Source organism: Elgaria multicarinata, chromosome 5, assembly GCF_023053635.1.
Source record: "Elgaria multicarinata webbii isolate HBS135686 ecotype San Diego chromosome 5, rElgMul1.1.pri, whole genome shotgun sequence".
NCBI classification, from domain to species: domain Eukaryota; kingdom Metazoa; phylum Chordata; class Lepidosauria; order Squamata; family Anguidae; genus Elgaria; species Elgaria multicarinata.
The window spans coordinates 56,222,012-56,246,833 of record NC_086175.1 but is presented as its reverse complement, the minus strand read 5'-3'; the positions used below and the strand labels follow the sequence as shown (position 1 = coordinate 56,246,833).

Genomic DNA, 24,822 nt, shown 5'->3' with positions numbered 1-24,822 from the left:
TTTGATAATTCATGCTGGGAGGAACTGATATCTCTATTTGTTCTCTTTCAGTGGAAATAGCTATTCCTTTTTTATGAGAAGACAAAATGTGTGATTTATAGTTTGGTGTAGATTGATGGTATGCTATCGGGAAAGGGGGCAGGTACTACAGAATAGCTGGAAGTAATAATCACTGAAGAAATGTCATTAATGTCCCTTTAATCCAGTGCATTTAGGGCAGGGTTAGGCAACGTTTTTGGCTCATTGGCCAATTTGTCAATTTGAGAAACTGTCATGGGCACCCCCACAAAATGGCTGCCAGGAGAGGTGTAGCTAGTCACAAAGGACAAGTAACCTGCTCAAATGACTGAGTAGAAGGCAGAGGTGGAGTCTGAACCATAAAGCGCTAAACAACTCCTTTGAACCTCCAGTTTAGAAATCAGTTTCACAAAAGGCAAACTCTTTTTCTCTCCCTGCCCCTATCTATTTCTCTCTCTCGCTTGGAATCACTACCCATAGATACACACACGGTTGTCTTCATTTCCTAAGAATGTCTCTTGGGAAATGAAGATGGTAGCAGCTGGAGGCACCTGGGTGGGCACCAAGAAAGGTATCAGGATGTCATGATTCCAAGTCCTCCCGCTGAGATGTAAGACAAAGAGGTCTGGTGTGCAATCCACAAAGCTTTATTCAGTTAATAGAAATTTCTTCACATCTGAAAGGAATGTGAATGCTAGAAGCTATCCTTTAAGTGTAATCAGCCTAGCAAAGCAAGGCGTTGCCTATCAACTAAATGGACTGTTTCCCACCATGTCTTACAGGCTTTTAGCAGACCCCTCCTTCAGGGAGAGTCTTCAAACTGTAACCTCTGGTGCGTGGCTAATTTAGAGGACTGCCTCCCACCTCAGCTCATCTCAACTCTGCCCACTTGACCCTGGAATCTGTCAATTCTGATACTCCCTCCTCCTCCAAAAAAGACTGAGTTCCCGGGGGAGGGGAGGGGAGGAGGGGGAAGATGATCTTTGAGCCTGGGCCTCCGGTTTGATAAGTTCCTGGAAAGATTCCTCCTTGACTTTTGGAGAGTCTTGGAGAAATTCCTCCCTTCTTCTTGCTTGGCTGATCTTCTTCAGGCTAAGAGTCTGATTCAAGATCCACATCAAGGAAACTGGGCCTGATTCTGATCCTGGGGCACTTTGGGGCCCCTGGGCACCACATTGCCTAACCCTACTTTAGGGAATGCCAACATGAAGATTTTTAAGGGCCCAGAATCCAAATGATTGGAATTTGTTGGCATGCAGGTGATAGCAGTGTAAGAACTTTGTCATGTGTCAAATGGCCTTTGGTAACAGGTGCATCCTATTAGTATGGCTCACATGGAAATTATTAGTTGGAAGTTTGTAAAGCAAAGAGCCATGTAGATTTTTTATATTGTATTCAGATTTGCCATTGGCATCGTTTAAGTGTTTTGTACTCGTCTAAGCATGAAACATAGCTCTCTCCTGACAGGGCCACCTCCAGGGGTGAGAGGTTATTCTCTTTGCTAAATTAATCCCTGGTATCCCTGCTGAGTCTAATGAAGTCTGTGTTGGGGTTTGGGGATTAGGTTACTAAAACATTGCCAATGACAGGAGATCAGAGCCAGAAAAGAAACATACATTCCCTCCCCCTCCCCTGCTCACTTTGCCAATAAATCTATTTATACAATGCAATGGTATAATAGTTCCTCTTACATAAGTAATGTTAAAATATTGTTGGCTAGTTTATTCTGCAGTTAAAAGAAGAATATGAAACCATCAGGACTAGCAGCCGTTAAAAGATGTGTCCTTCTTGTGTTCTTTTATTGCCCTTCTAAAGCCATTGTTATGGCAGCAAATTCCGTAAGTTAATTAACACGCTAGGCATTCCTTTATTCACTCTGTACTCCTCCCTCACACATTTAAGCTTGAAGACATCTCTTTCAGAGCACTCCAAACCGCCAGTCAAGCAAATCTTTGGAATGATTTGTCCGAGAACTAGAGCTGAATGTTGGCCAAATCGTTACAGATCTTTATCAGAAAGAGACCAGACAAAAGTTCATACCTGAGAGAGTTTGAGTGTATTCCAAAGGACTAACACAATGTGATAAAAGTCTGCTGGATGTCAAAAGTGTGTGGGTGTGATTGGAATAGCTGTATGAACTGAACTTTTTAAAAAAGTTTAACTCAGTGATGCCTATCCATATAAAGGAATTTTCTCTCTTAGTTTTATTCATTTTTTTTCTTGAGACAGTCCACAATACTTCGCTATTTTACCATTTAGGTTATGTGAAAGTGCTAAGCATTTTGGTCCAAGCTTTCCTGTAGTCATGTCATGGGGAGAGCAACATATGAGCTGGGCAATCCATGGAATTTCCCCCATGACTACACCAACTTCCAGTTGCGTAGCGGTCCAGCTCATGCAATTTCCCCGTTCTGAAGGCAACGTTGCACATCCGTGTGGATAGGAGGCAGTGCAGAGAACCTAGTTCACCTATTACACCAGCCTTCCCCAACCTAATGTCCTCCAGATGTGTTGGACTATAATTCTCAGCATGTGGCAACGTGCTCCATTGGTGTAGAACTTGGTGGTGGTGGAGATTGAATTTAGAAACCAAGGCCATGGAGTCAGGAGAATTATTATTATTATTATTATTATTATTATTATTAATTTATTTATATAGCACCATCAGTGTACATGGTGCTGTACAGAGTAAAACAGTAAATAGCAAGACCCTGCCGCATAGGCTTACAATCTAATAAAATCATAGTAAAACAATAAGGAGGGGAAGAGAATGCAAACAGGCACAGGGTAGGGTAAGCAGGCACAGGGTAGGGTAAAACTAACAGTAGAAAGTCCGCACAACATCAGAAGACCTCTATTCAGAGTTGAGTTAGCCTTTGTCCCCACAAAGCTCCACCTCTTTTCAAATCTTGGGTGTAAATATCTTTCTTTCCTTGTTTTTAACTTGTCCACCATTTGTTTATTGTTCTGATTCCTTGCAACTTTGCTAGAATGTTTGGGGTTGTGGTTGCATAAAAAGAGCCTGCAATATATTCCTTTAAACTCTACTGTTGTGCCAAAGTGGATCCTAAATAACTTTTTTTTAAAAAAGGGAGGGGGAGATATTGTAGAGCTGGAAAAAGTGCATAAAATGGCAACTAAAATGATCAAGGGGATGGAGCACCTCCCCTATGAGGGGAGGTCACAACAGCTGGGATTGTTTAGCTTGGAAAAAAGGAGGCTAAGCGGAGACCTGATAGAGATGTACAAATTTATGCTAGACCCGGGGTCATCCCATGAACCTGATTGGTGGGAGATTCAGGACAAACAAAAGGAAGTCCTTCTTTACACAGTGCATAGTTAAACTATGGAATTCGCTACCACAAGATGAGATGATGGCCACCAATTTGGATGGCTTTGAAAAGGGATTAGACAAATTCCTGGAGGAGAAGGGTATCAATGGCTACTAGTCCTGATGGCTATATACTACCTCCAGTATCAGAGGCAGTAAGCCTATATACATCAGTTGCTGGGGAACATGGGTGGGAGGGTGCTGTTGCACTCATGTCCTGCTTGTGTGTTTTTGGTCGACAGCTGGTTGGCCACTGTGTGAACAGAATGTTGAACTAGATGGTCTGTTCTAGTAGGGCTCTTATGTTTTTATCCTTATCTTATGTATATGAAGACATGTACTGTTGATCTCTTATAATAATTTCTGCAAGCGGCTCGGTAACATTACTTCTTAAAAAATTGTTGCATCCTCAAAAGGCACTGATGGACTGGGGGAATCCCTGTTCGCCACGATGGCTTTTGTGCTGCCAGAGCATTTTCCTCCTCTTGAAATCTAATTCTTTGTTCTTGCTATTGTCTTTCTAGTCTAAAGTGTATACTCGCACGCCGACGCTATATCTGGATTTCAAGCTAGACAAAGGAGCAAAACACACACAGCCAGTTCCCAAAGGTAGGAAGGCTGGAGCAGCTGAAATTTTAATGCCGGGATCTGGGTTTTATTGTCATGGGGCGAATTCCTAATGTGAAATGTTTTTGAATTAAGATGAGTTTCTGTTTTGCAGAGTTCACAGGAGTGTAAAAATGAATGCAGCATTGTGCTTGCATAATCATCTTCCATTGGACCTAATCCCTGTTTTCCAAGGCCAAGCTACATGTTACACTTAAGGTGCAATCCTATGTATGTTTAGACAGAAAAAAAAGGCCTGCAACTCCCACCATGCCCCAGGCAGCCACAGCTAACTAGAGGGTGCTGGGAGTTGTAGGCCTTTTTTCTGTCTAAATATGCATAGGATTGCACCCTTAAGGGATAGTGTGTAGCTCCATGCTTTTAAAAGATAAGTTAATCACAGGCACGTGTGTGTGTGTGTGTGTGTGTGTAGGAGTGTCTGCGTGTCTTACTTTGAATGCAGCATATAGCAAGAGGAGGCTTATTTCTCCACTCCCCAGTTGCATTCTGACTAAAATCTTTTCCCCTGCCAATGAGAACTTTTATCCTAAAGTTCACAAGGTGCAATGGTGGGGGTGAGGTGGGAGAGTGCTTTTCAGGCAGAATGTGACTGGGGAGTGAGAGGCAACCCTCTACTCAGCAAGTGCTGTATACAAAGTAAGACTCCCCCTTCCCCGCCCCACCAGCACACGTGTAATTTTTTTTTTTAAAAGCAAGTTGTAGCTGCACTGTGAGCAATACGTCTACTATAGCTTGGTCTGCAGTCAGGCGATCATGTGAGGGTCACCTGGAGGCTGGCCCCACTCTCTGACTTGGACCTTAGATGTTTTCAGTTTAGTACTTACATATTTTACTTCCATGTTTGGTTGAGTGCTCAAGTTCTTTTACACTATAAATGTCTCAGATCTGTTGAAACCATGCCCAGTTTTTTTGGTACATGGATTACAAATTCCCTGTAAAGGAAAAGGCATGGCCAGTGTATATACAGTTGCACAAATACACAAACTATGGGTTCGCACCAGGAATATCTGCCACATTCGCATGCAATACTAAATCAGAAATCCTGGCTTAAATAAGCCATATCATGCACAAGCAACACGTGGGTACATGCACCTCCCCTTGCTCAATCAGGGAGGCTAACCTGGAAGCTCTGGTTAACCATAGTTTCCCATTTTCCCATTACACAGGATTAATTGGTTAATTATTCCCAAACGAACCAGGATTCATAAAGCAACTTCAAACCACAGTTCAAATCTGGCTTACAATCCTGGCCTATTTGGGAGCAATTAATCATAGTTTACGATTTGCATGTAACGGGAAGATATGGTAAACTGCGATTTCCTGGCTAGTTTCCCTCTCATGCAAAGGGAGGACTGAAGTGAGAGCAAGGGGGCTGCTTATGCATATCCTGGCTTATTCAGCAACGATTTCTGGCTTAGCATTACATGGGAGCTGGCCAGAGTAAAACGGCCACATGCACTCAACCCATGATGGTACACATTATCGATCACTTGCAAAGTGGCTCTTCCACAGGTCAATCACTCAGTTTTCATTCTGGGAAATAGATTTCTTTCACTAATTGAGGGCCAGACTATATGAACAACAAGACATCCATGATTTGCTTTCCCAGGATTTTCCTTTTTAAATGAAATGCAGCCATATTTTGCAGCAGGTGGATGGGTGGGTGCCAACTGGATTGGAGCTAATGCGTGAGGAAGTTGGGATGTTCTACCCTTTTCTCCCAATTGAGCCATTTTCCCAGGCTAAGTTATATTGCCAAACTGCTTTTCACCCTATAGAGCAAAAAAATATACTACTCTGGATTCAAGAGATGGAGGTAGGGGGTTGACTTTGATTGGGGAAAATGGTGCAAAAGGAAGGAGGGGAGGAGGGAACCACCCAGTCACTGCTTCCATCAAATTGGCAGCCCCCTGCAGCTGTATTTCATTTTAAAAGAAAATGGCATGCATAGCATGCCATTTGGCCCTCATTCTTAACAGAAAACAGATGTTTTCCATTGGACAGACACCGAGGTCAGTCAATCAGATTTTAATGCATTATAAGATTTCTCTGAATCAGTTGCAAAGAATCTATGGTTGGTTCCAGAAGCTTTATTCGCGGACTGCTTTTCCCACTCCTGCCATCCTAGCTTCCGTAGGACTCATTTGAATAAAGACTGGCAAAGCTTGCTTTATGGCCTCAGGATTCAGAGTTGCAAAACTCCTTGGCGTGTGTTGGTGTTCGTTAATGAGCAAAGAATTCCTTGCCGGTTTATTCTGTAAGATTTTTCGACCATTTCTATGAGAGGCTGGTATTCGTTTATTTGTTCACATTATGTTGGGTTCTTTTTACTGCGGCCAGTAGACTAGAGACAAAAGCAGCCAGAGAGATATTTACAAAACAAAATATAACAGCATAAACAACATCAATTCAAACATGCAACTGTACTAAAACAGATATCTTAAGGCGGCCCTCCAGAAACAACCTTGCCCATCAGATAGTTGCTTCCGTGTTCCCAAGAATTTGGCCACAAGTATCATAGCTGATGGAATTTTATGTGATAGCAGCTATTTAATGTAAAATTGGGCTGATTTACCTAGTAAAGTGGCCAATAAAGAGGCCCTATGATGCTTAGCTATATGCAAATGTCTCAAGAACCTAGCTGAAAAAGGGTTCATAATAAAGAATACCTAAAGAACAAGGTGAGCAAATTGCACACATGCAAGCGGAAAGGCCTTGAAAGGAAATATCCCACGTTTGCTTTATAAGGGCTACCTAAGAATACTAAGCCAAGTATTAAATTCTGGAGCAGTTATTTTGCATACAGCTTGAAGCAATTTTTGAAGGAATTCATTTTGGACTTCAAAACTATTTATTAAAATACTATTATAATGATAGATTATTCACACTTACAATATGTATTGAGAGTTGGTGAGACTGTTTGTAGCCCATTTAAAACGGGTTTTACATAAGGTCCATTTTTGGATGGCCCTGTTGCAGGGCTGGCATGACAGTTTGCTGCCTGAGGCAGAGCAGGAAATGACCCCCACTGCGCCCAGTCATGTCATATTAACCTGCCATGACAAGGCAGGTTATTTAGCACCTGAGGGTAGAAAGCCTACAACTCCTTCTCACCCTCCCTGATAGTTTAATTTATTATTATTGTATTTTCCCCCTATCATTTGCTGCTGTTTCATAACAACCGAAATCGGCAGCCTGAGCTGCCACATCACTCTGAGCCAGCCATGCTTTATTTCATACCATAATGGTCAGAGCAGTGGGGGTGGGTTTTTTTCCATCATCTTTTCGTAATATTTTTACTGACTCAGAATGCTGTAAGATGAGGCTAGCTCTGGTCTAAATGCTGCTGGTCTTAAAGGCAGGGAGCCATTTTGTCTTTGAACAGAACTGAACTAGACAATCTAGGCCACATGTTAAGGGTCTGTACAATGTTCTCATTATTGACTGGTACTAAAAGCAGAAAGACTGAGGGGTGTGGTTTTGTGTTCTGAAGTGGTGGTTGCTATATATATTTCCGAACCTCTTTGTGAAAACAGAAATGATGTACTACATACACACATGCACACATATGAAAACACACTCTTCCAGGCTATGGAGGTAAGTGAAGCCTCATGGGGAAGGGCCCTAGTTTAATGGTAGAGGATATGCCTTGCATGCAGAGGTTCTGGGGTTGAATCCCAAGCATCTCCAGGTGAAGACTGGGAGCCAGTGTTGGTAAGTGTAGACCGTAAGTGTAGACCATACTGAACTACATGGACCAATGGCCTGAATCACTATAAGGCAGCTTCATGTTCCCATAATAGGCAAACTGGTACATTGCAGATGTTTTGGATGACAACTCCCAGAATCCCTGACCTTTGGCTATGCCAGCTGGGGCTTATGGGCATTGTCCAAAACATTGGGGAGGGGAAAACCAGGTTTCCTACTCCTGTTTTCATGCTGTTCCCATTTAATCTGCAGAGCTTGCAGAAAGAGACAGATAAGGAATGCATCCATCTCTTGCACGTCAGGGCTTTGTGCGTAAGCCGGCCAAAGCTTCAAGGCCCAGATCTGGATTTGGACACTGGAAGAAAAACATAAGAATGTTTGAAAACTTAAAATAAGCATAAAATCAAAAATAGATCTTCAATTTAGATTTCATATGTAAGGGCGTTAGAGTCACGGCTGCAATCCAACACAGAGTCAGCTGTGCTGGATTATGGCTCTAGTATAGTCTGATACCTTTTTATTTATTTAAGGCATTTCTTAGCTGCCTTTTAAGACTGCCATTGTAAAAATATACCTGGGCGCAATTTGTTTATTGCACCTAAAATCTCTAGGCACTGTACAAAAATTAAAAATGGGCCCTGCTCACAGGTTTAAAATCTACATTTTGCAGTCTAGACCAAAGGTGTAATAAATTGTTTCATAATTATTCTTAAAGGGGTGATGCAGAGATAGAGTATCATCAGATGAGCGTTTTATAGCACGGTTGTTACTGACCACTTACGGATGTTTGCGGGTCCTTTTGACGCCATCTGCCTCCCATGCGTCTCCTGCTTCTTCTGGTCCTTTTTCCGTGAAAAAGTAAGACCCAGAAAATCCATCTTTTTTGGTTTGAAGTGAAACTTGCCACCATTTCCTGCTGCATGCAGGAAAGTAGCGTAAAAAAGAAGCCCACTGAAGGGCCACGTGGTCTTAGTTTACTTCCTCTTTCTTTAGCGTCTGAAGAAAGAGGCAGCTGCTCATCCCTATTGTGGGGCAGAAGCACAATTCAAAGCAATGGGAGGGAAACACGTCCCCCCCCCCCGCATCATCTGGAGAATCAAATAATGTTGTTCAATCCACACTTAAGAAAATTCAGCAGGCCGTTGAGTTTCATGTGCCACCTCTTTTACACAGGGAAGGCAACGTATGGGTGCAGCAATGCAATTGCACAAATTCACTGGTGGTTCAGGGCACTTTTATTTTTATTTTCAAAAAGCAAAGCCTGCAACTCCAGGAAGAGAAAGATTTGACTATTAAATATTGGTGACTGCTGGGATGCAATGAATAGGACAATGGGATGAACTTAAAATGGGCAGGTATGTTCAGCTGGACACGGCTTAAACCCAGCCTTCCTCAACCTGGTGCCCTCCATACGAGTTGGTTTGCATCTCCCATGATTCCCAGCCAGCCTGGCCATTGACTGGGTATCATGGGAGATCCAGTCCAACACATCTTGAGGGCACCAGGTTGAGGAAGGCTGGTTTAAATGGATTAAAATTGGCAGCCATAGGAAATTGCTATTGCCTGCGGCCTCATGGGCTGTACAGTAGACAGGGATACGCTTATTTGGTCTCTCTGATGGGCCACGTGATATCACATCAGCTGTGTTTGGAGACTCAGGCTGGAGTATGAGCAATTGTAGAAGCAGTTTTCTTAGCCAATTTATCATCAAAGTTGGCAAGCTTCTTCTAGAATCATTGATAAGCAAGTGGGGCCCCAGAACAAAATCTTGTGTGGGTTAATAAAATGTTGAGTGACCTACACAAACCCACATTTCTGTGGCTCTCCCTCCCCTCACATGTCCTCCATTCTTATTTCTCGCTATGTTGCACATCTGGCCTTTCCCCCTGTGCTCTGCCAGTTGTCCTGCCGTTTCCCCTCTCCCCACCTCTTTCCTTGCTCCATCTCACTGAGTTGTTTGTTCATCTCTTTTCCTCCTCCCTCATTTGTTCTGGCATGCACGGTGCCTTCTCTGGCTTCCCCTTCCTCCTGCTTCCAGTTCCATCTTCTTCTGTCCCTTTGTTCATTTGCCTCTTTCTCCCCATTCTGGCATTGTCATTATCCTCAGGGGTAAGCAACTTGGTGCTCACAGGCACCAGGGTGCCCCAAACACCTTTCTTGACCCCTGTCAACATTCCCTATCTCTCACAACGTGTGTGTGTGTGTGTGTGTGTGTGTGAGAGAGAGAGAGAGAGAGAGAGAGAGAGAGAGAGATAATTAGGGTGACCATATGAAAAGGAGGACAGGGCTCCTGTATCTTTAACAGTTGCATAGAAAAGAGAATTTCAGCAGGTGTCATTTGTATATATGGAGAACCTGGTGAAATTCCCTCTTCCTCACAACAGTTAAAGCTGCAGGAGCTATACTAGAGTGACCAGATACAAAAGAGGGCAGGGCACCTGCAGCTTTAACTGTTGTGATGAAGAGGGAATTTCACCAGGTTCTCCATATATACAAATAACACCTGCTGAAATTCCCTTTTCAATACAACTGTTAAAGATACAGGAGCCCTGTCCTCCTTTTCATATGGCCACCCTAGTGGTAATTCAGACTGCGATATTTATTTATTTATTTATTTATTACATTTTATACCGCCCAATAGCCGAAGCTCTCTGGGCAGTTCACAAAAATTAAAACCATTATAAAACAACCAACAGGTTAAAAGCACAAATACAAAATACAGTATAAAAAGCACAACCAGGATAAAACCACGCAGCAAAATTGATATAAGATTAAAATACAGAGTTAGAACAGTAAAATTTATATTTAAGTTAAAATTAAGTGTTAAAATACTGAGAGAATAAAAAGGTCTCCAGCTGGCGACGAAAGGAGTACAGTGTAGGCGCCAGGCGGACCTCTCTGGGGAGCTCATTCCACAACCGGGGTGCCACAGCGGAGAAAGCCCTCCTCCTAGTAGCCACCTGCCTCACTTCCTTTGGCGATAGATGGATAGAGATGGGATGAGTTAGCTGGTGTAGGGGTGGGAGAGAAAAATACTTTGCTTTCTTTGAAATAGGTTTGTGTTGTGGTGGTGTCCAGAACACTTCCTCAAATTGTGTTTTCTTTTGGTATTTTTTACCAGATTTTTGGCAAAGTTTTGGGGTTCTACTCAGCCTGCTGACCCCTCCCTCTTTCAGCCACATCATCACATCATCAGCACTCATCACACGAAGTTGTGAAATAGAAGGAATGATATAATGTCTGCAGTGCATATATAATCTAAAATTTGTCCTGACCTCATTTTAAGCCCTATAAAGGAGACTTAAGCATGACTATGCTGCACTGGTTTTGTTTTTAGGGTATCTTCCTATATGTATCTTCCTATATTTATGGAGAAAAGTGGTGGCCTTTATCTGGTGCTTAACATGTCAGAATTTTCTTGTCTAAATGATGGATTCTGGGATACGTGCCCAGAGAATGGGGAGGATGCAGCCTTGAAAGGAGAAGTGATGTGGTTGAAATCCATGTGATGATTTTCAGAGGTGCACTCACTTCTGAATGAAGACATTTTCTAACTGTTGGAGTCTTAGCAGTAATATTCGAACAAACAGTTGATCACTGCTGAATGATACTTGGTCTGCATGCAGTATTTTTCATCCATAGATGTCAAAATACTAGGAGTTATGCTTGGGAGAAAAGGAGTTGTTGGTTCTGTCTAGAAAAGTGGAATATTATTTGGTCTGTGTTCTGGAGGCTGAAACCTTAAGTGCATCTATTGGCAAATAATTCTGATCAAATGTAGTGTTAATTCTCACCATTTACATCTGAGTAAAGAACACATTAGAATTAGGCTAGAAAAGAAAGAAACCACCATATGTGAAATAGAATGCCCATTCTGCCATGCCAGGCAAAGCCTAGGCATGGGGAGGGATTTGTGGGCGGAGTGAGAGGGAGACGTGTCCATCCTGCACTGGGCAGGAATTCGCGCCACTCTGGACTGGGAGGGGACTTGACCAGATATAAGCTGGTCACTTACCCTTCGGAGACCCTCTTCCTCGCTTCCACGGCTCCCTCCCTCCCTCCCTGTAGACAGTGTGAGCTTACTAGTCGCCATTAGGGGGCCGAGTAGGAATTTTTTGCTCACGTTCTGAATTGGACGTGAGTTGTTTCGCCTACTCCACACTGTAAGACAGTCTGGGAGCATAACTAGGCTAATCTGACTGCGATCTAATCTGGTCACATCTAATTCATGGCAGGTAGGGGCGGGCATCCAGAGGGAACTGAATGGTGAGCATTCATAGGCACTGTTACAGTGATAGGTGATTCCCGAGGGCTCCCAGTGTTGAGCCTTGTGGCCGGGCTGGGGGATAAGGACCATCTATGAGGCCGACCTCTCTCACCCACCTTGAGCCTATGGGGCATGGGTTGGGGGTGACAAGGGAAGATCTCCCTACCCCATTAGGGGATGGACAGCAGGGCGGCGAGAAGTAGAGCGCCACCCGCTGGGCCAAGAAAGCTCGCCCCTTCGCATAGAAGGTCTGCTTGCAGGCTTGACTGGATGCCCGATAGGAACCCTTTGCAGATCTTGGATAAAAGTGGCCCAGTTTAAATCCAATATATTGTGTCGTCTCTTATTTCTTGCGTCCACACCACAATGCACCAATATTGGCTCACAGATGAAAATGCTAGCAACGTCTGCTGCCTCAGCTCTGAGAGCCTTTCTTTGTGAGGCATTTTTTGTGCACTCGTAATTCCTCACTCATAGCAGCTTGTGGGTGCTTTACATGACTTTCTCCTCCTCTAGGTCATCTCCCATGCTTTACAACCATTTTAGAGTTTTTGCTTTGAAATGCTAGAGAAAGCTACACTTAGAGATAACTATCACCACAGTTGTAAATGTGTTTAATAACACATTTATTAAGGATTATTAGCTGTCTGGAAACAAAGCTCTATGAGGAGAGACTGAAGGAACTGGGCATGTTTAACCTGGAGACGAGAAGATTGAGGGGAGACATGAAAGCACTCATCAAATACTTGAAGGGTTGTCACACAAAGGAGGGCCAGGATCTCTTCTCGATCCTCCCAGAGTGCAGGACACGGAATAACGGGCTCAAGTTAAAGGAAGCCAGATTCTGGCTGGACATCAGGGAAAAAATCCTGTTAGAGCAGTACGACAATGGAACCACACTTGAAGCATTCAAGATGCAGCTGGACAGCTATCTATCAGGTATGCTTTAAGGTGGATTCCCACATTGAGTAGGGGGTTGGACTTGATGGCCTTTTAGGCCCCTTCCAGCTCTACTATTCTATGAATCTATGGTTAGTGCTCATAAGGCTTACAGCATAAGGCTTACAGCATGGTTAGCATTGATATGGAGGGGGAAGCTTGCATCCCATTTCCAATCTCTTCTTAAACATGGTGAAGAGATCAGCTGTGCTGTTGTGTCTGTATTAATCCAACAAGACTATGATAGAGTTGTGATATGATCCTAAACTCAAATCAAACTCTGTCCACTGAATCTACCAGCATTCTAGGTCATAAAATGCCTTTGTGATTCATAGCGGTTACAAATGCAAAGCATTTAAACATTGATGTAATTACACATATACCTTGCAGTGTTACAACTTAGGGCTCCTTCACACGGATTGGTGACTCACTGAAGTTTGCTTTGTCCTCCAGTGCCTCTCCTGCCATTTTTTAGCTTTATTCTGCCATGATTTAACTCACCAAAAATGCATTAATAAATGGGATAGCAGAATATTGTTGTAATGTTATAGCACAATCTGCTGGCTGTATAAATGGAAGGAAACTGGCCAGAAAAAAAAAAGGGGGGGGGAGGAAAGTTTTTTTTTTATTTGGCACTTGTATTGTGCCCATTGTAATCCTGGAAACACTCAGCAAGAAAAACGCCCAGTAAGGGTGTGGGATTTTGCTTAATGTAGAGCACCCTTGGTCTAATCCTTCTCTAAGATGTTCTGTCTTTTTGTATTTCAGGTTGGACAGCATTTATTTACACACTCTCTGGCAACTTATATATTGGTAAATTTCTTGATATTAGATTACTGGAGAATTGTTTGTATTTTTGAAAATGATTTGTTCCAAAGGCTGATGCATTTTGTTTTTGTTGACGCTACCCTGAGACCTTGGCTTAAGGATCCATTTTGTTCTGGAGGCAGCAGCACAGATACAGGCATGGAAAGCTGCCCGGAACAGAATAATGCCCTGGATGGCCAGAATATTGCATACAAGGTTCATTAGATGAAAGGGTGTTGCTCCCATGGAAATTGGAAACATGCAAATGCCAAGTTGCTGTCCAGCTAGTCAGCTCAGGAGGGTACCTCATGGCCAATCCAGAACCTTAGTGGAAAATGTGGCCCAATCTTGAAGCATTCCCACTCACTAGATAGTTCTGAAGTACTTTGGCCACATAATGAGAAGACAGGATACCCTGGAGAAGAGGCTGATGCTAGGGAAAGTGGAAGGCAAAAGGAAGAGGGGCCGACCAAGGGCAAGATGGATGGATAATATTCTGGAGGTGACAGACTTGACCTTGTGGGAGCTAGGGGTGGCAACGGCCGACAGAAAGCTCTGGCGTGGGCTGGTCCATGAAGTCACGAAGAGTCAGAAACGACTGAACGAATAAACAACAAGATAGTTCAATGGGTTTATATGCCACCTGGGAACTCCTCATTCTACCTTTTAATTTGTATATCAGGAGCTATTTATCTTCTACTGTACAGATCATTGGTTAGCTCTAGCCCAATCAAGTGGCAAGGAACATCCCTGAGCTTTATATTCATACCGCAGAGCTTGGGCATCCCTCGCACTTGTTTGTCTAAGAATGACCCAGGATCTGCTTGGCTTTCAGGATGATTCCTCATTATCCTTTCCTAGGGTAATTGCCCCCCCCATGCCTATCCCACTTTTCCAGAGCCAGACCCCCCCCCCCGTTTCTTGATTTGAGCCACCTTGTTCATTTGTTTGCCTAAAGAGATCCATTTGTCTTGTATACACAGAAAGAGAGACTCTGAACTCCAAATACCCATTGAGTCCAAAGTTGGGTTCCATACAAAATGTAGAACAACCTGTCCGTACTTCCAATTTTGGTGCCTTAAACTCACCCCCCACCCCTCTTATCTCCTTTCCCTATTGTCCTTAGTGATGCTAGATGGCCCATATAAGTTCAAAGCACACACTACTAGTGAGCACAGACACTGCAGGAACACCCATAAAATTTCCCTTAGACATTTTGAAAGTCTATCTTACAATGTGTGTAAAGTTTTTCTAGGGACCACCTGCCGAGTTGACTGAGTGGATGTTTCCCAAAGGGGTTTAAACTATTATTCAGGTTAAGGAAACAGTGTGTGATGTCCAATAGCCAATAACGATTTGTTTAATAACGATTAAACAACTGACCTCTTTAAAAAACTTTTCTTTTCAAAGGTCCTGCTAATGATCAACAAAACGTAGAGCCCCACCACACTGCTCTGTTAGACGATGGGGACTGTGTTCAGGTCGAGAACAAGGTATTTTGCAACTAATATTTTTGGCTCAACAAGGTTTTTTTGTTTTCATGTTGTTTTTTGCTGAGTGCTCCTAATAGGGACAGAACCAACCCTAAATGAAACCATATCAGGATAAACAGCCTCTATTAAAAAGGTAAAAGTACTGCTGCTGAATTTGTCTCTTCCCATCAAAATTCTTCTTAGAAGAATTAGAAAAAGAACAAGAACTTGTTCTTCTTAATAAGTTCTTTAATTTCCAGAGGAATAATTGCACAAGTGGAATTCATTGTTTGTGCAACAGAGATTTAATGCTTCCTGGAGGATGTCCCAAAACTAGCAGAAACACTCATTTCTGGATTGAGACAGGACAATGGTGCTCCATTATATGGGCTCCACCAACCTGCCTGCTGCACAGAAACAAGTGTTTTTGCTTGTTCCTGGTTGCCACTGGAAGTGCTAAATTTCTGTTCTGCCAACTGGAAGCCACCCCTGCAGAAAGGAATCGCTCAGCAGAACCAATGGGGTTGCAAGCGCCCCATTGGCTAATGTCCTTAAAGAGTTTTGTGGCACCTTAAAAGCTATCACACTTACTTTGGCATAAGCTTTTGTGGACTAGATAGCCAAATCCATCAGATGTATGGAGTACTACGGAGAATGTCACATTGTTATACGGTACGTATTATGGTGATGGAGAGAACTGTAAATAGTGAGGTCACAAGGAAATTAAAAAGTGACAATCACATTATTAACATTATTAATATGAGAATCAGATTATTTACATTAATAGTACAGTTGTTGCTGTTCTTTAAATGTCTTTGAGTAGGATACGCAGTTGCTTGGTTGATATTCTAAGAAGACTGTTCCTGTTCAGAAATCCCTTGACTCCAGTGGAACTCCAAAGTCAGTGGCTTGGATTTCATAGGCTTCACATTGTTATTTCACACACACACACACACACACACACACACACACACACACACACACTCTTATTTAGCCTTTATCAGGAATGGTATACCAGTGTTAGAAATTGCCTTTTCAGGAAGTATAATTCTTTTTTGGCAGCATTATCAGTTATTGTAAATTGTTATTGAACTTGTTAGGTTTATAGGAATATCTGATGAAGGTCTCATAGAGTCAATACACCAGGGTTCCATAGACATAACTGTCTTAGTTGTTGTTAAATAGACACGCACAACTGATATAGTTGTTTTGACTGTATACAACTGTAAACCATTTGGCACAATTGCACTTGTGAATATTTGTGATTCATGTTGGGGAATAGAAAGGTTGGTTAATTTTCATTTCTGTGGATCCATTATTTTCTTCCTGTGCTAAATATTTGTGGGCTAAGAAATAGGTTACATTCTGTAAAAGCAATTTATTTTCAGGAACGAATTGTATGGAGCTGTAATTGTGTGTTTTTTTTAAATAATAATAATAATCATGTCACTTTTGCTATTGTGCTTTTCCTGGAAAAAATGAATCTGACGTGATCCAAACATTTTTGGGTGTTGTGCTTTTTTGGTGCAGGCTACACCCTTATGTCCCAAGACAATTTTGCAATTCGAAACAACACGTGTCCTTAAGACAACAATAGGTTCTGTTGCAATTCTTTCCTAACAAAATATCCAGCAGTTCCTCTTCAGCACAGCCAGAACTTGTGTTCGTGAGCCTTTGCTGAAGGGCAACACTGCTTTGGGCAGTGTACCTTAGAAGCCATAACATGCCATAACCCAGAAGTAGGTGGATGTTAAGACACACACACCCTAATATCCTATGGGAAGCTGCCAAAGCACAATAACAAGGCCTCCAATGTGTTCCTGTTGTGGGCCCCACATACTCAAAGCCTTTGAATAATTATTCTGATTGGTGAAGTGGACTCTAGCTTATGATTGGTGAAGTGGACTCTAGCTTCTCATTAGTGAAGTGGACTCTAGCTTATGATTGGTGAAGTGGACTCTAGCTTCTCATTAGTGAAGTGGACTCTAGCTTATGTTTGGTGAAGTGGACTCTAGCTTCTCATTAGTGAAGTGGACTCTAGCTTCTCATTAGTGAAGTGGACTCTAGCTTATGATTGGTGAAGTGGACTCTAGCTTCTCATTAGTGAAGTGGACTCTAGCTTCTCATTAGTGAAGTGGACTCTAGCTTATGATTGGTGAAGTGGACTCTAGCTTATGCCATGACAAATTTGCTCGTCTTTCAGGTACTGCAGGACTCTTTGTTGTGTTAGTTTGAACAGGCCAATACAGCTGTCTCTCCAGAAATTATTCTGATATATGTTCAACTCAGTGACAGGGCTGCTTTCCCCTGCAGCATATGGCTTAGCTGCAAACTCCAAGTCTTCTCTGGGGATGATGGAGAAATCCACATCGGATTCAGATAAGTTTGGATTTCTATGAACCCAGCTTGAGGAGTCTGCAGCAGACCAGGTTTTCCTGAGTCATGCGGTCTGGGTTTTTTTTTTAACTATGGGGGAAATTTGCGCTAATTTGCACTTGTGCTAATGTGTCAGCACTAATTCGCCCTTGTGCTAAGGCAAATTAACCCAAGTGGAACGAAATTCACGTACATCCCTAAAAAAATTTGATTCCATCAATGAGCAGATGACAGAATGAAAGTCACCTCTCCATCACAAAACACAGACGAAACAGATGTAACAAAATCCGCACGTCCCTAGTCATCTCCACTTGTTTTCCCTTTGAGCTCCTTTCTGCAGTGACGCTGGCAAGGGCTTGAACTTTTGGCCCTACCTAACTTTGGGGGATTTTTTCCAACATACCCCAAAATGATCGTCCATGATGAGGTCAGAGGCACATACCATGCCATATGGATAAAACACCAATACAGTCATGCAGGTGGATGTCTGATTCATGCAGTCTTTCTTCTCTTAGACCCCCTCTTTTTGAAGGAGTAAACGTGACATGAATCGGGCATTGGCATGTACACATCTATTCAAGCACTGCCAGTGTTGCACATACAGTTGTATGTGTTGGTTTGTGATGTATGCATGCAGCCCCACCATGGGTAGAAGATAACTGCTTTGGTTAACTGACCTTATGATTCTACAAAAACATATTGCAGCCAGTGGGAATATTGTCCACTTGAATTTGGCCATTGGCTCCCACCAAGCAAGATGCACACAATTTCCCTGTTAGCATTTTTAAATTAACTTTGTATTTCCAGTCCATTTGTATTTCCAGTCCTCTTTAGATCTGGATCTAATCTAAGTCACAGCTCAGGCATAGATTCACAGAAGATGGGTTCAGAGACTTGAAGCCCAACTTGAGAGAAATGTTCTCAGTGGGGTGGGGAGTGGTGGTGGAGATTGGCAAAGGAGAATTGGTAAGTATGGGAAGGGTTAAAACACCGTCTCCTCCCTGTTTTATGTTTGCATTATCTCTGCAAATCCAGATTTGGGAACATTAATTTGCTAAGGTAGTCACATCCTCTGTACAGGTGTGGTTATGAAACTACACTTGGAATTAAAATACTATTATTATTCTTTTAACCGACAAGCCCCAAATTAGTGCTTAATTCCTCTGTGAAATATCTTAATACATCAAATGAATAATATAAAACCAACATTCTTCCAAGTGAAGATTAGCATGTTGATCTATTCCATTTGATTACCTAGTAAATATGTAATGATTATTTGAATTAGTTTCCCGTTCAGGTTTCTGAAGTAGAAAATTTCAGAAAAGAGCTTGAATATCTCTAAGATCTTAAAGTGGTAACAAAAATACTTAGAAGATCAGATTAACACAACATAGAGTTCAGACTTTATTATTTTAGCCTGAATTTTGGGGGAAATAAAATTAAAGCCTGGAGAAAATGTGTGTGTTGGATATCAAATAAATTATTTGTACAACTCATATTGACCTTGAGAGATTTGAGCTCCATGTACCCAATAGTCAGGGGTTCATCAGATGAGCTCCATGTACCCAATAGTCAGGGGTTATATCACATGCTCGCTACTGCCCGCTCATGCGTCCTTTAGATGACGCCATCTGCCTCATGCTCCTTCTTGCCTTTTTTCCATCACAAAATGGACCCCTTTTAATCCAACTTTTTTGAAGGAAACAGAATGTGCTGCCATTTCCTGCTGTGTGCAGGAAAAGCAGTGTGATAAAACCAGCCCTGAATGGGCCACCTGGTCATTGTTTACTGACTCTTTCTTCTCAAGGAAGAAAGAGGAAGTAATGCAAGACAGGAGCGGGGGTGGTGGAGAAGTGACGGTAGGGAACTGCAATCCCCCCCCCCCCCGGCTGTTGACACTCTTCGCCCCATTAAACTCAGTGGGACTTGTTTCTGAGTAGACATGTACAGGAAATCTCATTTATGTCAGGAAGCAACAATTGGCAAAATGAGACTTTTAAGGATGTGTTTCCAAACTATTTTATTTCTAATGTTCCTTTCTAGCTTTGTCTGAAAGGCTAAGCAGTTAGTCTAGCAGTTGGTCGCAGCAATCAATTCCTGCCTCAAAGTTCTTAATGAATTTTAAATACTGAAGTATACAAAAACCTGCTTGGGAATTAAAATCCACCTGATTTACATCAGGTGGAGGGACCCCCATCATCATGTCTCATGCTGGCCCCACCCCCAACTATGTATCGGGGGAGGGTCTGATGAGGAGTATTCCCCTCCCCACAGCAGGATTCAGAACCCAGATCATGCAGGGTTCTAAATCTTGGGAAGAGCATGTAGCGCAGCCTTCCTCAACCCGGGGCGCTCCAGATGTGTTGGACTACAACTCCCAGAATGCCCCAGCCAGCTGGCTGGGGCATTCTGGGAGATGCAGTCCAACACATCTGGAGCGCCCCAGGTTGAGGAAGGCTGAGTAGCGCAAGGAGAGCAGGCTCTGCTCTTCAGACTTTTCCGTAGCGCATACGTGACTTGGGGGGTGGGGGTGGAAGGAACCATTTGGTGTGGCCCCCCTTTCCTGCTCCATGCAACGTTAACTGCATGAATTGTTCCTGTTTTGTGTATCAAACCTCAAAATAGCTTTAGCGTTTGGGGGGGGATATAGAAATGTAATAAATAAATATAAATATATACTGTTGATTGATGCTTGCTTTTCATCCCTTTAGGATCCTGAAGTAAGCCATTTTGTCTTAGTGGCTGGCGAGCCAATTAAGGAAGCGGTGGTTCAGCATGGTAAATATTAGTTGATCAAGCCATTTAATTTAATCAAGCCAGACTTTTGGTTCTGGGGGATGCCAATATTCACACCGAGGGCACCTTAGCTGGGGCGGCTCAGATTTCATGGTTTCCATGACAACCATGGGACTGTCCCAACATGCCACTGGCCCAACGGATATAGCGGGGCATACTCTTGACCTGGTTTTTTTTTCCAACTGGACATGGAGATGGTGATCTGAAAGTGGGGGACTTTATATCTACCCATTTGTCATGGTCAGATCACCACCTGCTGAGGTTTAGGCTTACAGCAGCCATTCCCCTCTGCAAGGGTGGGGGATCCATTAAGGTTTCCAGAGGTCTCTGGGGAGTTTTCCAGCTGATGGGGCGGGCTCTCCTGTCGAAACCCTGGTTGTTCTGTGGAATGTAGAAATGCCCTGGGCAGTTGACACGATTGCTCCTGAGTGCCCTCTCCTGTGTATTGCTCATACGGCTCCGTGGTACACCCCAGAGCTTAGAGTGATTAAACAAAATAGGAGATGGCTTAAGTGCATATGGAGACAAACTAGTGGATGCAATCAAACTAGTAAGTGCCTATGGTAGGCTGTATTCAGGGGCAGTGAGGGCAGCAAAAAAAACCCACAATACTTTGCTGCCACTACCAAATCATCCATCTGCTGCCCAGTGGAGCTTTTCAGAATTGTCCAGGGGCTTTTACATGCCAGCCCCAAGGATATGGCAGAACCATCTGAGGCCCGCTGTAATATATTTGCCAGGCACTTCCAGAATAAAATCTTTGGCGTCCATCAGGACAAACTCCAGAGTTAAAGCAGATGAATCAAGCGAGGTATCCAGAGCACAGCTTTGTCCTGCTTTCTTGGATGAGTTTCACTGGTACAGCTCGAGGACGTTGACAAGGTGCTTGGACAGGTTCGTGCAACCACATCTGTATTGGATCCTTGCCCCTCTTGGCTAATAAAAGCTAGCAGGGATGGAACAGCTGACTGGGCCAGGGAAGTGATTAATGCCTCTCTGTGAGAGGGAGTGGTCCCAGGCTACCTGAAAGAGGCAGTAGTGAGACCACTCCTGAAGAAAGCTTCCCTGGACCTGGAAAATCTTAATAATTACAGGCCAGTGGCAAATGTTCCATTCCTGGGCAAGGTCCTTGAGCGGGTGGTTGCAGGCCAGCTCCAGACACTCTTGGATGAGACCGATTATCTGGATCCATTTCAGTCTGTTTTCAGGCCTGGTTTGGAGCTTGGAGGACAGCAACAAAGGAGAGGGCCTTTTCTGTGGTGGCCCCCCTAATTGTGGAACAATCTCCCAGATGAGGCCCGCCTGGCACCAACATTATCTTTTCGGAGCCAGGTTAAGACTTTCCTTTTCTCCCAGGCATTCAACAGCATATGCTGAGTTTTAATTGAATCCAATATTTTGGCCTGGCTGAGTGTTTAAAATTTGTTTTAAATATTAACTGTTTTTTATGTTTATAAATTTTGTATATTGATTTTTAATGTTCAGTCTTTTTAATCCAGTCTTTTAAATCTTTGTAAACTGCCCAGAGAGCTTTGGCTATGGGGCGGTATATAAATGTAATAAATAAATAAATAAATAAATAGGGCATATATGACATCTTTTCATCTTAAAAATGCAAGGTGGCAACCTGATGCCTCCAGATGTTTTGGACTATAACCCCCAGAATCCATGACCCATTCTGGCTGGAGTTGTAGTCCAGGGGCATCAGGTAATACAGTAATACTAATATCCAGTAATACAGGAGTGCTTTCTTTACTCTTCTGTTGCATCATCATCATCATCATTTATTTCTTACCCGCCTCTCCATTTTGATCGAGGCGGGGAACAGCAGTAAGTATAAAATACATAAAATACTGATTAAAAACATAGTATACATTGTTAAAACATCCTAAAAAAACATCCTAAAAGCATAAAAACCAGAGCCTTACGTCTATGGTCTATTACTAATTTTGATATGAGATGTTGCTTTTGATATGAGGCCTTGCTTCAGATCTCATTTTATAATCTGTTTATGTCTTTTATTCTGGTTTTGGTGTATCTGAATGCCATGAACATGCATATTTAAAAATGCTCTTTTCATTAAGTAGGTATGACTTATATCCTAGGTCCCTTTGTGATGAATACCCAGGAAGAAATTCAACAAGCCATTGCTGACTTCAGAAATATGAGGAATGGATTTGAGAGAGCTGCCGTTTGGAAATCAAAGATTGGAAACTAATGACTTGAGATGTCAAAAGCGAGACTGCTCAGCTTTTTACATTTGTAGCTTGTCTTTACTTACAAATCACCTTGTTTGCTTCACTGGAGAGAGTCACATGAGTTTATCAGATTGAACCCGACGAATGTTTCTGTAAAATGCATCGGACCAAACCTTAACCGTTAGGAGTGCTTTAGATAGGTACATCTGCATTTTTATTTCTTTGCGATATGTTCTATTTCTCTCTACATTCATTTTCAATGCCTTTCTTTGTAACAACACTGTTTTAATAAATGAACAAGATCTGTTGAAGTCTTGAAACAGAGCGGGGGGAAAGTTTTGGGTATTGTGTGTGACTGGAGGGGGCGGTCCTGGGAGAAGTACCAAAAGTAAGATGTATACTATGTAAGATCATGTGCTGAAGTTTCATGTTTCAGGTAATTGTCCTTTAAAGTCATGATATTCCACGTTGCATCAGTCAGTTCAGTAAATGCTACACCGTTGGTAGGGACAAAACAGGATCAGAGCCAAAACGTGACTTGTGTTTTCTGCCAGTGTCTGTATCAGAGTTAAGACGCAGGCTTCTGCTGGCTTCCATGAAGGCTGGCCGGGGGGGGGGGGGGGGGGAGTTCAATACAGAGTTGGATTACAGCTCTACCCAGCTCAAAACATTGGCTGTTGTACTGCCGTCTTAAAAGGAAGCTGTAACATGGAGCACCAAGAAACCCCAGCAGATTTTAACTTTTCCTGGACCACAAATGAATATTGAGTTTCTCTTTGTATTCAGGTGGCAGATGGATTGAGTTTATGAACTGGAATCTCTATTTGTTTGCTTCTGGCAAAGTGTGTGTGGGGGGGGTTTCTTGGTTTTTTTTAAAAAAAGAAAACCCTATTTTTGTTTCTAAATAGCACCAACAGGAAAGAAATGACACTGTTTAAGTGACTTGTACTCATTTTTTAAAGAAACGACTGGTACCATTGTTTATTTCTCATATGCGTTCTTTGAGTTTACAGTGGATGGGGGTGGGATTCTAAATGTGCATTTTTTAAAAAAATTAACAGTTTCTAGAGAAATGTATTTCGAAACGGTTTGTTCTCCAGCTGTATGATATCAACAGTACCAAAGCGTGGATATTAAACACAAGGATGTACAAGACGCGAGCAACTCTAAATATAATCATGGTGTCTTTTCTACATCTGTTGCAAGGTTCTGAACACGGATCTGGAAAGGTAGGTGGGCTTTATTTTAATTTTATAATAATCTACACTGAAGTGAATCAATGTTTGGAGACAGCAGGGCTTTTCCTATCTAACATGGTCATGGGATTACAGTGACATGACGTTCTGTCTCAGGGATAGGGGGAGCATGGGCTCTGAAATACTGAATAAGTAGACAAAACTATATATAGGAAGCTAGAAAATTACTGGGGTGAGATCCAGAAAGACTTGAACACTTTTCCGTCCTGCAGACATCTGTGGGAAAGATTTAGGTATATGTTTAACTATTCTGTTAGAATAAATAGGATTTACATTTGGCTGAACTTTGCACCAGTTAGTATATATAATACAATATTTTAACAAAGCCACATTCACTGATCTTGCATATTTGCCATTTGAGCTGTTATGATATATTAGTTGGGATCCTGACTTTGCTTCCATTGGCAGGAGCATCCCCTGAGAGGAGTTCTGCTCCTGGCTTTCACCAATTCCCCCTGTGCCCCCCTGAAATCTACTCCACAGGGCTGAGGAACCTCTAGAACTGCTCTACATGTGTGTAGGCGTGCATGCGTGCAGGGGAGAGGGCTCCTTGGAGCAATTGGCAATGAGTATGTGCATTCCCCCATTTTCACCGGTGGGATTTTCCACTGGCCCTTGGGCCCATCTGTAAAGAAAAGGTCTCCTTCCATTCATGGGTGCCAAATTAGGTTCCAAGCTATTGTTTTTAATCATTCATTCTCAGTGGTTATTTTAGATGACAAAATGAAATGCTTTTGTGGAGCTCAATGTAATAGAATGTTTTATATGAACACAGTCTAATAATTCATTCACTTTATCAGCAGCGAATGTTTTTGCAGCACTTCTCTAAACCATTTGTATATTACCTGTAAGCTTTCTCTTTCTTGAAAAGGGACTCTAGCATTGCATATCAGTTCTTTTCTCCTACCTGTCTCTCATTTGTTTTAGCACTGATCCACTTTGAAAAGAGCGAAGTTCGTAAATAGAAGAATTAAGTTTGTTCCCATCACCTATTCCTGTTACTCTTCCTTCTACTATTCAACTTCTG

At 42.5% G+C, this 24,822-nt stretch overlaps 2 protein-coding genes across 5 annotated transcripts in view; both read left to right on the top strand.

Moving 5' to 3' along the window:
* Nucleotides 1–22,842, top strand: part of PIR (pirin) — a 35,868-nt gene extending 13,026 nt beyond the window's left edge. For all 3 annotated transcript variants that reach the window (XM_063126411.1, XM_063126409.1, XM_063126410.1), the window contains exons 6-10: nt 3,874–3,958; nt 13,659–13,703; nt 15,108–15,190; nt 20,257–20,323; nt 22,447–22,842. In XM_063126411.1, coding sequence (XP_062982481.1) covers nt 3,874–3,958; nt 13,659–13,703; nt 15,108–15,190; nt 20,257–20,323; nt 22,447–22,559 — 393 coding nt within the window. In that variant the 3' untranslated portion in view covers nt 22,560–22,842. The remainder of the gene's footprint in view (nt 1–3,873; nt 3,959–13,658; nt 13,704–15,107; nt 15,191–20,256; nt 20,324–22,446) is intronic.
* Nucleotides 1–24,822, top strand: part of VEGFD (vascular endothelial growth factor D) — a 104,313-nt gene that overhangs the window by 53,563 nt on the left and 25,928 nt on the right. Inside the window, exon 2 of one of the 2 annotated variants that reach the window (XM_063126408.1) lies at nt 23,422–23,768. In XM_063126408.1, the coding sequence (XP_062982478.1) occupies nt 23,685–23,768 (84 nt within the window). In that variant the 5' untranslated portion in view covers nt 23,422–23,684. Of the gene's footprint in view, nt 1–23,399; nt 23,769–24,822 lie in introns of those variants that run through there. The other variant, XM_063126406.1, reaches the window with a different exon arrangement.